Source organism: Nyctereutes procyonoides, unplaced genomic scaffold (genome assembly GCF_905146905.1).
Source record: "Nyctereutes procyonoides isolate TBG_1078 unplaced genomic scaffold, NYPRO_anot_genome, whole genome shotgun sequence".
In the NCBI taxonomy this organism is placed as follows: Eukaryota; Metazoa; Chordata; class Mammalia; order Carnivora; family Canidae; genus Nyctereutes; species Nyctereutes procyonoides.
This window is the reverse complement of record NW_026575052.1, coordinates 55016592-55032996: the sequence shown is the minus strand read 5'-3', so window position 1 is coordinate 55032996 and position 16405 is coordinate 55016592. Positions and strand designations below refer to the sequence as shown.

The 16405-nt window shown below is 49.3% G+C and overlaps 1 protein-coding gene and 1 long non-coding RNA gene across 2 annotated transcripts; one reads left to right on the top strand and one right to left on the bottom strand.

Annotated features, from left to right (window-relative positions):
* Positions 1 to 8161: 8161 nt before the first annotated feature.
* On the bottom strand, positions 8162 to 10302 carry LOC129514021 (uncharacterized). Its single transcript, XR_008665341.1, has 3 exons — positions 10103 to 10302; positions 8858 to 9094; positions 8162 to 8419 (listed from the first exon to the last, which is right to left on the bottom strand). It is a non-coding gene; the product is annotated as an uncharacterized LOC129514021 (long non-coding RNA).
* Positions 10303 to 10935: 633 nt separating this feature from the next.
* LOC129514177 (malignant T-cell-amplified sequence 1-like) lies at positions 10936 to 14018 on the top strand. Its single transcript, XM_055332758.1, has one exon. The coding sequence runs from the start codon at positions 11054 to 11056 to the stop codon at positions 11597 to 11599; it is 546 nt and encodes a 181-aa protein (XP_055188733.1). The 5' UTR covers positions 10936 to 11053; the 3' UTR covers positions 11600 to 14018.
* The last annotated feature ends 2387 nt before the right edge of the window (positions 14019 to 16405 follow it).

The following is a 16405-nucleotide window of genomic DNA, read 5'->3' as shown; positions in this document are numbered from 1 at the left end:
AGAAAGCAAGCAAGAGAGAAGTCACAAAAAAAAAAAAAAAAAAAGACGGAAGTTACAGACCTTTTGTGAATCACCTGTAAATTGTCTTACCTTGGAAGCAAGATCCCGTCACCTGTGAGTGTCCCACGAGAGCCAGGAGCCATAAGGGGACGGTGGGCTTTTCTGTGGCCAACCGGCTACTAGGAACATGCCACCCGTGGAAAGGCAGACAGAAACCAGAAAAGCATTAAAGCATTCCTCAGAAAACCTGATGCCAGAAAAGGTGTAACATCCTGTGATGCCAGAAACTCTCAAAAATCAGTGTTTTAAAAGGAACAAAGACCCAACACGAGTGGTCCCGAGGAGAAACAGTGTGCATGGCTGTCACGGTGAGGGGGGCTCGCCACCCTGCCGAGGGCACACGCAAATGTAAACGCTGTGGGAGGGCACTGCCCATCACTGGCAGGTTTTTATGTGAGGAGGGACTGCTTCTGAGACTCATCGGCGTCCCATAGGTGCCTACCTCTGCTGAGCACTCCTGTCTTTAGGAGTTTATCCAGAAGAAATTCTTACACGATTTTTCTTTTTCTTTTTTCTTTTAGAAAAGATTTTATTTATTTATTCATGAGAGACACACAGAGAGAGGCAGAGATACAGGCAGAGGGAGAAGCAGGCTCCATTCAGGGAGCCAGATGCAGGACTCGATCCCAGGACTCCAGGATTAGGCCCTGGGCCCCAGGCAGGCACTAAACCACTGAGCCACCCAGGGATCCCCATGATTTTTCAAAGATATATCTAGAAGACTACTCATTACAGTTTCTGTAGGCTATTTGCTGCGGGGCTATTGTCCCTGCCTCTCCTGCTCCCTCCAGGCACAGATCCCCTTCCTTTATTTATTTATTTTTTAAATAATAAATTTATTTTTTATTTGTGTTCAGTTTGCCAACATACAGAATAACACCCAGTGCTCATCCCGTCAAGTACAGGGCCCCTTCCTCTCCATGAAAACAGCACATCTAGGGCAGCTCAGCCGCTCACAGGGATGACCTTGGACATTCTCTATCCAGGGGAAGTTCCCAGTTGCACCAGCAGGACCCATGAGCTTGTGAGAGCACAGGAGGCTTTAGCAAGGTATACAGAGGGGGCTCAGGGAAGCTGCTGCAAGGGCAGGGCATCCGGCTGGGGGCTTGAGAGAGGGATTAAGTGCTCAAACCACATCGAAGGCCTCAGCAGGAGTGACCATGGCACTAGCCCCCCACCCAAGTACCCAATGCACTCAACTTCCGCATTGGCCTCTGGCCAGGAAAGGAAGCAGAGAGCCCTCATCTCCCTCAAAGCAGGCTCAGGTGGCGCCTGCTTGGTCGAGGCTGTTGGGTGAGGCCACATCCAGTAATGTGTCTGCCCAGACTCGGAGTCCGCTGAGCAGAGAACATAGGTCCTCAAGAGAGGACACCAAAAACACAAGTATAAAAGAAAATGTAAACTGGCTCCATAAAACTTAACATCTTTGCATCAAAAGATAGTATCAATAAAGAGAAAGACAACCCACCAGATGGCATAAAATATATGTAAATAATATTGCTAATGAGAGACTTATGTAGACTAAACTCTTATGCCTCCATAATACAATACTATAAAAATAAACATTTCACTGGAAAAGTAGGGGAAGAGCCTGAATATGACAAATTCCCCAAAGAAGCTATACAGGGGTGCACCTGGGGGGGTGCAGTCGGTTAAAACATCCAACTCTTGGTTTCGGCTCAGGTCTGATCTCAGGGTCATGAGACCGAGCACCACATCGGGCTCCATGCTCAGTGGAGAGTCTGTTTGAGATTCTTTCTGCCTCTGCCCCTCCCCAGTCTCTCTCTCAAATAAATAAATCCTTAAAAAAAAAAAAGATGCACAAACGGTCATACAAAGAAAGTATACACATGAAAACTGCTAAACATAGCAAATGCAAATCAAAACCACAGTGAGATGCCTCTTCACATGCACAGGGACATCTAGTATTAAAAAGACAGATAATAAAGTAGTTTTGGTGAAGATAGGGAGAAATTGGTGATTGAAATATAAAATAGCAGTCCTCTGGAAAACAGGTAGTTCTCCAAAAAAGTAAAATGTAGAGTTACCACGAATCTAGTAACTATGCTCCAAGGTAGGTGCCCAAGAGAACCGAAAACATGAAAATCTGTGTACGTTAATGGTCATAGCATCACTCGGAGTAACCAAGGGTGGAAACATCTCAACTATCCATCTAGACAAAAGATGGTAGATTCATGCAACAGGAAGTGTTCTCTCATAAAAAGGAATGATTTACTGATAAATGCAACAAACATGGATGAACCTGGGGGCTCCTGGGGGGCTCAGTGGTTGAGCATCTGCCTTTGGCTCAGGCCATGACCCTGGGGTCCTGGGATCGAGTCCTGCATTGGGTTCCCTGCGTGGAGCCTGCTTCTCCCTCTGCCTGTGTCTCTCCCTCTCTCTCTCTGTGTGTCTCTCATGAATAAATAAATAAAATCTTTAAAAAAAATGAATGCACCTTGAAAACATTATGCTACATGGCATGACAGTCACAAAGGACCACATATTGAAGGACTCTAGGTATACGAAGGGTCTAGAATAGGCAAACTTACAGAGACCACAAGAGTCACAATTGTCTAGGACCGGGGGCGGGGGGAACTGGGAAAATGGGAAAATGCTGCTAATGAGTACAGGGTTTCACTTGCGGGTGATAAAAATATTTGAAAATCATGGTGATGGTGTCACAACTCTGATCATACTACAGCCCACTGACATGGAGACTTTGAATGGGTTGAATGTATGGCATCTGAGTTGCAGCTCAATAAAGTAGTTACAAAATAAAAAGAAAGCTAATTTTCTTTCAACTTTCAGGTGTGTCTTTGTCCCAAGATAAGCAGGACTAGGTCGTCACTATGTCCCAAACCCTGGCCAGCCCACAGGTCAAAACCTCAAACATCGCCTCCTGGATAAAAGGGGACCTGTGGGAACGATGAAGGGTGCCAGCCACGAGAGGAAGGGGCACAGACTTGCTTCAGCCAGAGGCACGGACCCAAACACGCGCCTTGAATTTAAGGCCTGTATCTTCCCAGTGGCCATGTGCGTGCAGTTAAAAAGCCTCCCAGCGAAAGACTAGATGTTTTAAAGCTGGAAAGGGTCCGGGACGGAGGAATAGTTCATAATTTGCTTCTCAAAGCTGCTACACTTGTGAGAAGCACATGAAAAAGGGGAGACTACACGAGTGTGGTCGGTGGTAAATTGACTACAGTGCACTTGGACTCAGCGCACCCCAACAGGCTGGAAATGGAGGTGCTCGGCCTAAGACCTGGGTTGACCAGATGTCCGTGGGAATGAAGCCGACAGTGGGCTCCACAGGTGGCTGTGTCTGGGGCTCATCGGACTGAACGCCATCTCGGCACTAAAGGTGAATTAAAGTGTTGGAGGGAAATGAACTCTGCACGTAGGGAAGGAGCAGGGCTCGCCACTGGTGATCCTATAAGGAGGGACGGGCCGTGACACACGCACAAAAATTTGCACCCAAATTGTTCATCTTGGAGTAGGTTCCCTCGGATTCTTAAATTCTGCTAACTCATGATTCTTAAAACAAACACAAAAACAAAAAAACCCCAGGAAAGCAATTTGCATCACCCGTTTCAGGGCTGAGGGCACACTTAGGACTCTAAGGCCGGAATCACCGGAAACCACTTGCCTCATAGCCCCGTGTCGCAGGAGCAGAGACCTGCCTCGTCTCAGGATGCTCCCGACACCCGGCCCAGGTCCTTCCTCCTGGGGAATGGGAAGGCCCTCTCTCCTCCCTCTGCAGACCTGTCACGTCCTTTTCATTAAAATGTCATCTTCAAAGGAAGCGTATTACATTATAAGATGCAAACGGCCTTCAAGCAAAATTTGAAAGTGCAAAGTGAATTTTCTATATCATCTTAAAGAACCAAGTTATGGTATTTCATTTTCTCCGATATTTAAAATACAGGATCACGTGGGCCCTGCCCTCCCCCCCGCCCCCGCCCCCCGCCAACTGGGACAGGGGATAAAACGACATAGGTTATCTGAGAAGAGAAGAACATCCTCAGGACTGCGGAGGTCCTGGGCCCTGAGTGGAATCGGGGTTATAGAACTCCCCTGGAGGGCGAGATGGCTTGCCATGATTCCAGCCCAGCTCCCACCGCCAGACTGGAGAAGACACTGCCTCCTGTCCCCGTCTCAGGCTGTCATCCTGCCATCTTTCTCCGCTGCCCAAATCTTATCTCTGAGAGCAGAGCTCAATTGCTCTCAACTCCAGGCAGCTTCCCAACCTAGAAACTTCTAGAACTCTTTCACCTGATCTTTTTCTCTTAGGATGGCAGGCACCTCTTTCCTGGTCTTATTTCAGCCTTTAGACCATGAGCTGCTGGTTATTCAGCTCCCTGCCCTCCCCTCCAGCTCTTAGCGCAGAGCTTGGCACACAGTGGGCACTCACAGTAAATCCAAATGAGTCACTCCCTGTTGTCCAGAGCTCTGCTTGTCCATCAACATCCACTCTTCCCTTCTTGAACTCACTGGCTGCATTTCCCGGATTCTCTTGCAGCGGCCACAGCCATGCAACCGATTCTTGCCAATGGACATGGTCTCAAACTCATGTGTGCACGTCCAGACCAGGGCCATGGAATCCTCCCAAAGACAGTTCTCTGTGCTCCTCCCCTTGTGCTGACGGGTTGCGGATGGTAATGGGACCCATGAGAATGGTGAAGGCCCAAGGCTGGATTGCAGAAACACCAAAACAAATTTTAAAAATAGAAATATTAGGGCAGCCCGGGTGGCCCAGGGGTTTACCGCTGCCTTCATCCCAGGGTGTGACCCTGGAGTCCCGGGATCGAGTCCCACGTCGGGCTCCCTGCACGGAGCCTGCTTCTCCCTCTGCCTGTGTCTCTGCCTCTCTCTCTCTCTCGCTCTCTCTCCTTCTCTGTGTCTCATGAATAAATAAATAAAATCTTAAAAAAAAGTTTCCATTTCCCTAACCTCTAATGTGGCTGGTCCTGTTTTCACAACCTTATATCTTATATCTTCTGTGGCAAAATGGGTATTCAAGTCCTTCACTCGTTTTGAATTGGATTGTTTTGTTGTTGACCTGTAAGAGTTCTTTGTTCTGGACCATGAGCCTTGTATTTATTTATTTATCATTATTATTATCTGTAAAGAATGTATTTATTTGAGAGTGAGAGTGAGAAAGAGACCACAAGCAGGGGGTGAGGGAGAGAGAAGCAGACTCCCCGCTGAGCTCCAACCCAGGACCCTGTGACCGTGACCCTGATTGACCGTGTGCAAGGCCACATGGGTCTCATGCACCTGCTGCCCGCGGGCACGGACCTCGGCCACCCCAGGGGTCCGCTCTGGTTTGCAGGTGGGCAGGAGGCCCTGCGCACCCCAGTGCCCCCCACCAAACCCACCCAGGAGCTGGGAGCCCAGATCACATCCACACCGCCGAGGGGGAGGGGGTCACACAGCTCTGTGGCCAGTCCTCCTGAGACCATTGGAACCTGAGGCTGGGACAGGCGGGCACTGGCCCGAGCACATCCGGTGGTCAGAGTCCATCTACGCAGGAAGGGTTCTGGACACTTGGGCTGGGACTCAAACCTCCTGTGGGCTTTGCTTTGGAAACGAGAGCCCCTGAGATTCTGGGGGCCCCCCACCTGTGCACAGCCCCATGTGAGCACCCATCTATCCACCTGCATGCCTGCAGTGGAGAGCACATCTGCTGGAGCCCGTGAGGGACTCGGCAGTGTCGCCTGCGGAATGGAGCAATGAGAGGGAAGATGGAATTAAAAACATTCCAGGGATCCCTGGGGGGCTCAGCGGTTTGGCACCTGCCTTTGGCCCAGGGCGTGATCCTGGAGTCCCGGGATCGAATCCCACTGGGGTCCCTGCAGGGAGCCTGCTTCCCCCTCTGCCTGTGTCTCTGCCTCTCTGTGTCTCTCATGAATAAATAAAATCTTTTAAAAAAATGAAAAAAAAAAACCATTCCAGGTCTTGTGATTATTTTTACAGTATATTTAACTTTGTTTTCCAAAGATTTTATTTATTTGTGAGAGAGGGCGTGCAGGAGAGAGGGCACGAGCAGGGCGAGGCGCAGAGGGAGGGGAGCAGCAGACCCCCGCCCCTCCCCCATAGCAGGGAGCTCCATCCCAGGACCCCAAGATCATGACCTGAGCTGAAGGCAGACGCTTCACCCACTGAGCCATCAAGGCGGCCCTTCCTAACTTTAATTTTTAAAAACAGATCATAAATTGGTGCAGCGTGGAGAAAGGTATTTTATAAGTTGAAGTATAATACGCATAGTGTGACATCAGCTTCAGGTGTACAACACGACTCAACAATTCTGTACAGTCCTCAGTGCTCATGGGAAGAATGGTCCCCATTTGTCACCAAACATTATTACAGTATGATTATGCTCCCTATGCTACTTGCCATCTCTGTGACTTATTTTATAACAAAAAGCTTGTATTTATTTTTTTTTAAGATCTAATTTATTTATTTGAGAAAAAGAGAGAGAGAATATGAACAGAGGAAGAGGGAGAAGCAGACTCCCCACTGAGCAGGGAACCCCAAGGCAGGGCTGGATCCCAGGACCCTGAGATCATGACCTGAGCTGAAGGCAGACCCTTAACCAACTGAGCCCCCCAGGCGCCCTGAAAGTTTGTATTTCTTTGGAAAGGCCAGTAGTGTAGGGCTAGCATGTTTTCTTTTTTAACAGACTTCATTTTAGAAAGAATTGCTTTATTGTTGATTATTTGTAGATAATTAAATTCACAAATTAGAAATCAAGAAGGTGACTATTCAGAGTGTGCTTCACCTGAACTTGGGAAATGCTTTGGGACTTTGTAGAGATGGTTTTGTTAATTTAGGAAGAATAATTGTGTGGTAAAAGCCAGTTACCTGTTAGTGGAGAACTCTCCTAATGGGCACCAGCCTCAGGCCCCGCTGGCGGACGTCAGCTTGGCTCTCCCGCCCTCCGGTGGCCCTTCCGCAAAATGCAGACACAGCTGCAGGCAGGTGAGCGGCTTCCAACTATCAGGACAACCCAGATGTGTGAACTGCACTCCCAAGCGTGCAGGTTTGGAGAACCGGAGACATTTTCTCACTCAGGTTCCTCACTTTAATTTTGCCACGTTATCACTGTGTCTCGATCACACACTCCCTTCAGATTCCTGCTACGGAACCGAGCTCTGGCATCTCCTGTTTGACTTAGCAGCTTTATCCAAAGCTACAAATATTTTCTGCAGTTTTTTTTTTTTTTTACATATACACCATAATCTTAGGCCTTAGATTACCCTAGGACACAAAGGGTGTCTTGCAAAGAAAGATACACTTGTAAATGTACTTATTCTGTGTCTATAAGTCCTTTGTATACTGCATTTTTTTTTTATTCCTCGTTAACTACCTTGTGAGGTATACGCTGTAGTTTTCATATTTCAAGGCAGTAAAGTGGTACCGAGGGAGCCTGATGGTAGTACAGCCTGGGCCTGAAAATCAATCTGGCTTCAGAGTCTGTGCCAGAACTTTCCTCCTTCTTATCAAAATCCATATAGTTGATTAATTTTGAATTGATTGTGAATTATTTAATGAGAATAACTTGGTAACGTGTTTCAATGGTTTAGCATGCCCCTTTGTTCAAAGCAACATGTGCATATTGTATTTTTTCATTCGCTGGTGTGAGTCACCCTCAAAGACCTAGACTCCTCTATAACATTTAAGAACCAGGTTCTGTGATTTTTACAGAAGGGTAGATTTTACAAAGTCTTAAAATAGAGTCTTTTTTTTTAACTTTAACTTCTTTAATTTTTTAAGGAGGAAACTAGTGCTTAGAATCCTTTTCATGGTAGATGCCAAATAGTGGCTAGTTGGCCAAGGTCAAGTGTGTCCCTGGGAAGAGTTAACAGTGTACAGATTGAGTATGATTTCTGATAAAAGTGGTTATTAACTTCAAAAAAGTTTTTCATTGCTGTGGGACTTCAGAGTAAACTTTTTCAGAGTCCCTTCTGTAAAATAACTTCATTTCAAAAAAAAAAAAAATCCTCTGGGCAGTCCTCTGCTAGACAATTTCAGGTCAAATCCTTTCTGATTAAGTTACTAGTCCTCCAGCAATGACTTTTCCTCCCTGGAATTTCTACATCTGGTTTTTGTTGCTCATATAGCACTGACTTCACAAATAAGAATAACAGGACAAACCATAAGACCCAAAGAAAAATAATTGTCCTATTGGGTTAAGCACACAAACTTATATATAATACACAAGATCAGCTGCTGGTCTATTAACTGGAAACGTGTGACTCTTCATGGGATCAAAGTAGTTGTAGTGAAATCTCAGGGAGGCATAGCAGAGACTCGGCCATAAACAGGAAAGCTCAAGTCTGGCCAGTTGTACTATGTCCTGTGTGAAGAGAGTATTAAAACAATTGTGTAATTGTTTTTATATTAACTTAGTAATTATAGCTATGTCAAATACTTAAAACCCAATTATTGTAAGTTCTAATTCAAGCAATAGCTCACCCCTATCCCCAGGAGATGGGCATTTTTGTCAACCATGCTTTTGTAATGGGTACACGGAGACACACACAAGTTCAGTAACTTTCAGGATTTCACTCTAGGAAATGATGCAGCAGGATTCATCCTGGGTTCTAGGGTCAGGACACATCAACACACTGCTTTACCACCTCATTTAAGATGGTCTACCCTTGTGACGGTTAATTTTACGGGTCAACCTGACGGGTCTACAGGGGGCCCGTGCATTTGGCCAAACGTCGTTCTGAGTGTTTCTGTAAGGGTATTTCTTGGTAAAATTAACATTTTAATTGGTAAAGCAGATTACCTTCCCTAACGTGGACAGGCTTCATCCAAGGTCTGTAAACAACAAAAAGGTGGACTCTCCCCGGAGTAAAAAGGGATTCCTCCTGCCTGATTGTCTCTGAGCTGGGTCCTTGGTCTTCTCTGGCCTGAGACTCAGACTCAGACTGAATTACAGCATTAGCTCTGCTACATCTCCAGGTTGTTGTTGACTGCTGATGTTGGGACTTCTCAGTCCCCCATAATTGTGAGAGCCAGTTCCCTACAATAGATACATATGCTGTTTATATAGGATTATTTATGTATTTTATATATTACTTCCATCTATATGTATAGCCTAATTCCACAAGCTTATATATATATATGCAATTTTATAATATATATGTGGATATATATGTGTATTTTATATATATAGTTTCTCTGGAGCACCCTGACTGATACAGATTTTTGTTCTGAGAATAGGGATCGACAATACATAAAGACAGATCTCTCTCTGTATATATAGGTGTCACCCTGATGTGCTGTAAACTCCCAAGGATGGGGAAATACATGTCATCTTTTCACTGTATATCCGGCCCGTGTTGCAATTCCTGCCGCAGGGCTGACTTCCCAAATGAGGCAGGTGTTCCTTGGAGAGAAGTGCTAGGGGTACGAACACAGAGGTAAAACACAACTCCCGCCCCCGGGGGCCTCACACTTCTCTGGGGATGACACGTGAAGTCTACCCGGGTCGAATCCAATGAGCTGGGCGACTTCCACACTAATCTTAAGTGGGTGTGGACCTAACGGTGGAGTCGCACGATGTGTGAATCCCAGGTTGACAGAACTGCAGAGGGAGACAGAGCCTCCATCGCAGCTGGAGATTTCAATGCGCCGCTCCGTAGATGAAGCAGAGAGAACAGAACGCCCTTCGGCCGAGCCGAGCTCTGCACCGAGCACAGCTGCGCGCGTGTCCTTCTCAGGTACACTCCAGGTGGTCCTCGGGAGAAGCCGCACCCTGGGCCGCACGCTCAGTTGGGATGTCTTGAAAAGGGCAGCAGAGGGGCCCCTGGGTGACACCTGGGGGACTCAGGGGCTGAGCGCCTGCCTTCACCCTAGGGCGTGACCCCGGGGTCGCGGGGCTCCCCGCAGGCCTGCCCTTCCAACGTCCTGTTAGCAGAGCCGCTCAGCCCCCTGCCAGCTCACTCTCCTTCTCCCTCACCCCTGCTGCCTGTCTCCCAACCGCACGCTCTGCACTTTGAGATGGGTCTTCCCGCGGCAGATACACCACCTGTGTGTGCAGCCACATGCACGTGGCAGAGGAGGCGGCGCCTGTGCAGAGCTCCCCTCCTCCAACACCCGTGCATGGACACCTGTGCATGGGGGCGCACTTGGGGGCTCAGCAGCTGAGCATCTGCCTTCAGCCCAGGGCGACCCTGGGGTCCTGGGATCGAGTCCCGCGTCGGGCTCCCTGCATGGAGCTGCTCCTCCCTCTGCCTGGGTCTCTGCCTCTCTCTGTGTCTCTAATGAATAAGTAAATACAATCTTAAAAAAAAAAAGAAGAAAGAAAGAAAGAAAAGAAAAGGAGAAGAGGCCAGAAGAATTCGTCCCTACCGCACCTGCTGCTGTGCAGGGAAGCCCCGCCCCTCGCCCCCGCCGTCCCGGGCTCAGGCGGGGAGAGCCCCGCAGGCAGATGTGTGCGGTGACACAGCCCCCGCCCGGGTGCCACGGAGCGCGGGGGGAGACGCAGAGAGTGACCGCGGGCGGACCCGGGAAACCACCGCGACCGAGCTCCGCGCGGCGCCTGCGCGGCTCCACGGCCGCACCTGCTCCTGCACCTGCGCCCCGCACCTGCGCCCTGGATCCCGGCGTGCCTATCCGCAGGGACGACGATTCGGCTTGCCGCTAACAAACAGTAAAAATACCAGCCCCCTTCCGCGCCTCTCCTCTAGCCACAGACGCGCTTCCTCCCGCTCCTCTGCCTCCAATCCCGTCCCTTTCACCCGCCCTCCCGGAGCGGGGGCGGCGGGCGACGAATCTGCAGCCGCGAAACCGGCGGCAGCGCCGCGCCGCTCCCCGAGCAGCGGAAGTAGACGTCACGCGGAGCCGTAAAGCGCGCGCCGCCTTCCGGTTAGCGACAACCGCCGCGACCGTCCGCGCCGGCCGTCCACCCGGTGAGCGCCTCCCGGTCCTCGCAGCTCGGGCTCTCCGCCGTGGGCGCCCCCCCCGTCCGCCTTGGATCATGTTCAAGAAATTCGACGAGAAGGAAAACGTGTCCAACTGCATCCAGTTGAAGACGTCGGTCATCAAGGGCATTAAGAACCAGCTGATAGAGCAGTTCCCGGGCATCGAGCCGTGGCTCAACCAGATCCTGCCCAAGAAGGACCCGGTGAAGATCGTGCGCTGCCACGAGCACATCGAGATCCTCACGGTGAACGGCGAGCTCCTGTTCTTCAGGCAGAGGGAGGGGCCCTTCTACCCGACGCTGCGGCTGCTGCACAAGTACCCGTTCATCCTGCCGCACCAGCAGGTGGACAAGGGCGCCATCAAGTTCGTGCTCAGCGGGGCCAACATCATGTGCCCCGGCCTGACCTCGCCCGGCGCGCAGCTCTACCCCGCCGCCGTCGACACGGTCGTGGCCATCATGGCGGAGGGCAAGCAGCACGCGCTGTGCGTCGGGGTCATGCGCATGTCGGCGGAGGACATCGAGAAGGTCAACAAGGGCATCGGCATCGAGAACATCCACTACCTCAACGACGGGCTGTGGCACATGAAGACGTACAAGTGAGCGCGGGCAGCGGCGCCCGGGGAGCGCCCGGAGAGCTGGACCCGTGTGTGTGCGCACGTGGGGGGGTGTGTATGTGTGTGTGTCTCGTGCGACCGCGAGGAGGCCCGCACGCCCCGCGCCCAAGGGGGCAGCAGTCCGGCAGATGCTGAACGAAGCAAAACAAACAACAACAACAACAACAAAAACCCAACACGAAGTAAAAGATTTGGAAGGAGTGCGGCTGTCTGTATCCGTGTCATTGCACGCGTGTGCGTCAGTGGGTGTCCTTTTTAGTTTTTTCTTTCTTAAAAGATTTTACTTATTCAGTAGAGACACAGAGAGACACAGAGAGGCAGAGACACAGGCAGCGGGAGGAGCAGGCTCCCTGCGGGGGGCCCGACGTGGGACTCGATCCCGGGGTCACGCCCTGGGCTGCAGGTGGTGTTAAACCACTGAGCCCTCAGGTGCCCCCCCCCTCCCGTGCAAGGGTGTTGGAGGAGGGGAGCTCTGTGGACGGGCGCCGCTGCCTCTGCCGACGTGCGTGTGGCTGCACACGCAGGTGGTCTATCTGCGGTGGGAAGACACATGTCAAAGTGCAGAGCGTGCAGTTGGGAGACACGCGGCAGGGGTGAGGGAGAAGCGGAATGAGCGGGCACTAATACTGACCATTCTGTTGATACCAATCCTACTGAGCTGCTCTGCCAACATGACGTTGGAAGGGCAAGCAGAAAATCTAGTAAAAAGTGTCCCGCAGGCACGAGTGATGGTCTGCCCCACAAGCCACATCTCCCCTCTTGCAGGCAGAATTTGGCCCATCCTTGTTCTACATGGACCCGGAAAATTCTGATGAGGCCAGGCTCACCTCCGTGCTCTGTTTCCCAGTAAGACTTAGGCGTTTATAGGACCTAGTAGGATCCTCCTATATCAGAATCCCTAGGAAAATGGGGATCTTCCTGCCCATGATTTTGAGTTGTTTATATAGGTGGCTTTGTGAGCTGTGTTAGGATAGGGCTGCTTGAGGATGTCTGGAAAAGATGATTGGGGTCTCCGAGGAAGATGCATGGGGAGAAGTGGTCTCCCTGCGATGGGGGACGTTGGCGTGTGTGGTTTTGTTCTTGCCGCACACATGCACACGCACGCACCCAAGACCTTGCTGGGCATAGAATCTGAGCATGCTAAAATTGAACATGGAGAGCAACAGTGCCCTTGTTGTATGAGCTGATGGTTAATTGACTGTGGAGACTCCATATATACCAGGACACTTTATTAAGGGGCGTGGCAAATTTATGTGAGCTAATACATTTTCTTATAAGTGACTTCTTCTGGACTTGAGTTTCCTGAAATTTAAAGCCACAGTTCTCTTCATGTGTAATGGAATGGCATCGTAGACCTACCCAATTGAGAAATTACATAAAAAAGGGTAAAATAGGTGAACCAAAGGCTTGGTGATTTTGCCATGATTGGTTTCGGTGTTACTTATATGAATACAAGATAAATTGCTGTAGATTTAGAGGTGAATGGAAAGGCAAAAGTAAAATGTGGAAATTTAGACTTCATGTTATTCCTCACACAAGTTTGGTTGTGAATGAAAAGATACTGGGGGCAAGCTAGAGGAAAGTTCTAGTCAAGGTATTTTGTTTTGGAGTCTAGATCACTTTGCTGTTATTTTTATTGTTGCAGGTTGTTAGTGGGATATCTAGTATGTCTGCGTGTTGGGAAAGATTCACTAAGCGGGAGTGCTTGATGGGGATATAATCAGTGGAATAGAAAAGCAGGAAGGGATACTCTAGAAGTTCTAGAGAGGTGGAGGGACTGACCTGCCCTCGTAAATCTGCACCTTTGGATTCTGTCCCTTTGCCCCAGAGTTGTCATGGAACGACTCAAACTCTCCTCATTAGAACACTATTTTTTCCTCAAAGGGTTAGGGGTTTTGCCCCGTTTAATTGTCTTCTGCAATCAACACCACTCTAGCCATTGGTGGACACCTGTGGAGGACCGTAAGCATCTCATGACAGTATTCTGGAGCGTCAGTGACTGATGAACACTGATGGAGACACTGAAGGTAAGCCACCCTACAGTTCTTCTCTCACCGTGTCCCCACCAGCTCACTCCACCAAACGTTGAAAGAGGACCCTCCGAATCTACATTAAGCCTTCTTTCAGGACTCATTCATGGATTTTCATGCTATCTTCCATTATGGGATACTGACCATTATGTTGATACCAATCCTACTGAACAACTCAAGGTGGAAACTGCATATGCATCAGAAAGGGTGGAGGGCAAGGGTTATGGGAACTTCCTGGAATTTCATAGAAACTGGTCTGTGTATTCAGAGATAGATGTCTTTGTTAAAGCATTCTTTACGCTCACCATATGTTTAAGATGATCTGTGAACCAAAAGGTAATTATGAACAATTAAAGTAGAAGAGGATCATCTCTACTTACTTTTGGCTAAGACCAATGTCTGATTCGATGGTGAGGACACTGTCTGAAGTACGAGTGATAGTCACATCTTACCTCAAGAACCCACTCACTCCTGTGCTGTTTAACCCAGAATAGTTCAAGAAACAGTGTTTCAAACCTACTTTGGGGCTAAGCACTGGGCTGTAAGTAAGGTGCACAAATATAAAACAGCACACTGTTTTCCAGGAGCTTAGTCTTGTTAGGAAGGCAAACATGTAGACATATAATTTAATTTCACATGTTTGTGTATGTATATACACCTATATATAGTGAATGTATGAGTTACCTGTTACAGTATGGTCTGAGTGAATGACGGAAAGTTGTCTCTGTCTAGAAAATTGAAGAGGATTTCTTAATTAGAGGCTATCTGAGTAGAAATGTTAAAAAAAAAAAAAAAGTTTTCATCATGAAAATAGTCCAAAAATTTCCAGGAAAAGAAAAAGTGTGAGCAATGCAGTAGAGTCACAAAAATAGAAGCAGTTTGGCTTTTTTGTAGGTCATGATTTTCCAGGAAAAGATGAGAAGAGACGAAACTAGAGGCTGATGGTACGGACCCATTTTTAACGTGCCAAAGGAGTTACATGCTTAGGGCTGGAATGGGCTTCTACAAGAGTGTTGAGAAGGAGTGGTGCATGAACGGTATCACAGATTGGATAGGTGAGTGCGAGAATGGATTTGAGGGGCCGGGGCTAGAGGGAGTAACTAATAGGCAGCATTGCACATCTTTCAGGCAAGAGAAGATGACACTGATTTGAGGGATTTGAATGATCCTAAACATTTTCGTGAAGGAAAAAAGTCTTCGGACATTTACTGGGAACAGGAAGTCTGCACTTGGTGGGACATGGTTCATAAATGGGACAGGAGCCGGGAGGGGGATAGTTGGGTGGGGGTGCTGCAGGAGAGGGAAGGGACCTCATTCTAGGGACACGCACGAAACATAAACTTACAGGACCTCCAAACGGGACCACCCAGCAGACATGCAGGTAGTGAGTGTGTGAAGACCAGGCAGGGCCAGGGCTTTTGTACAGATTCGTGAGCCATTAGTATGTGGGTGGTGGTTCAAATGATGAAACAAGTAAATGCTCGTGAGTTTAAAAAGGGGAGGCTGGAGACGGAGTGGCGGGCGTATCAACATCCGTGTGTGAGTGGGGGAGTATCTGTCCGCTTAGAAAACTAAGAGGATGAGCGTTAGTAGGACTGTGAGTCCCCTGACCAACTGTCTAATTCCTGGGAAGAGTAAAGCAGTGTCCCTCAGCTCTAGAGGAATAAGTAAATACCTAGAATTGGCGACTTTGACGGTCTGGAAAATCCTAAGGAATTTCGAGTGGGACTCATGGGACTGGAGGCTCGTCCCTGCCCAAGTGTCGAGCGACCCCTGGTGGCAGAGAAGGGAGCTGTGCGTTTTCCCAGCAGTCCCTCCAGGCCTTTCCCACTTGACTTGGGTTGCTGTTTGGACAGTTAATGCTCCTTTTTTTTTTTTTTTTTTAAGATTTTATTTATTTATTCATATGAGTCTGAGAGAGAGAGAGACAGAGAGAGAGAGAGAGAGAGAGAGAGAAAGGCAGAGAAACAGGCAGAGGGAGAAGCAGGCTCCATGCAGGGAGCCTGACGTGGGACTCGATCCCGGGACTCCAGGATCATGCCCTGGGCTGAAGGCAGGTGCTAAACCACTGAGCCACCAGGCTGCCCAGTTAATGCTCCTAATTCTGGCCAGCCACCCTGAAAATCTGTAACTAAGACTCAGAGAAAGAATTGTGCTGGGCAGGCCATCCCCCATGGCACCGAGGACCTGGCAAGACAGCCGCTACGTTGTATTGTCTGGCATTAACCCGGGGGATGAGGTAGTAGCAGTGTCTGTCTCTGGACAAGGAACTGCCCTGCTTCTGCTGCCCATCAGAGCAGCGAGTGCAGCAAGCTCAGGTCCCCCTCTGGCAGCGCGGCCCCCTGCATTTGCAGTTGTCCCCTGTGGGACCTGAAGGTCATGAGGAGTCAGTGCACTTGACCATGAAGCTCTGGCTGCTGCTGTCATCAGGACACCTGTGTCCTCTGTCTCTGGCTCCGCAGCCTTGTGCCTTCTACCCGCATTCATGAAACAGGCCAGCTTGGTGGTTTGCAGGGAGGGTGAAATCGGGGGTCCTGCACAGTTCTTGACAGTTTGGGGGATGGGGATAGGGTGCTAACTGAGATGTGGCTGCTGGAAGAGAGCAAATGAGGACTCTCAGGTCCGCGAGAGGACTTAGAAGACCCCTCAGGGTCCTGTAATGAAGGTCCTTGTCCTGCCGGCAGGTGAGAAGGGGGAGGCACTCTCCTATCTGTTCAGGGAGGTTTAGAGGCTGAGCAGCAGAGAGAGGATTGAAACCAGCC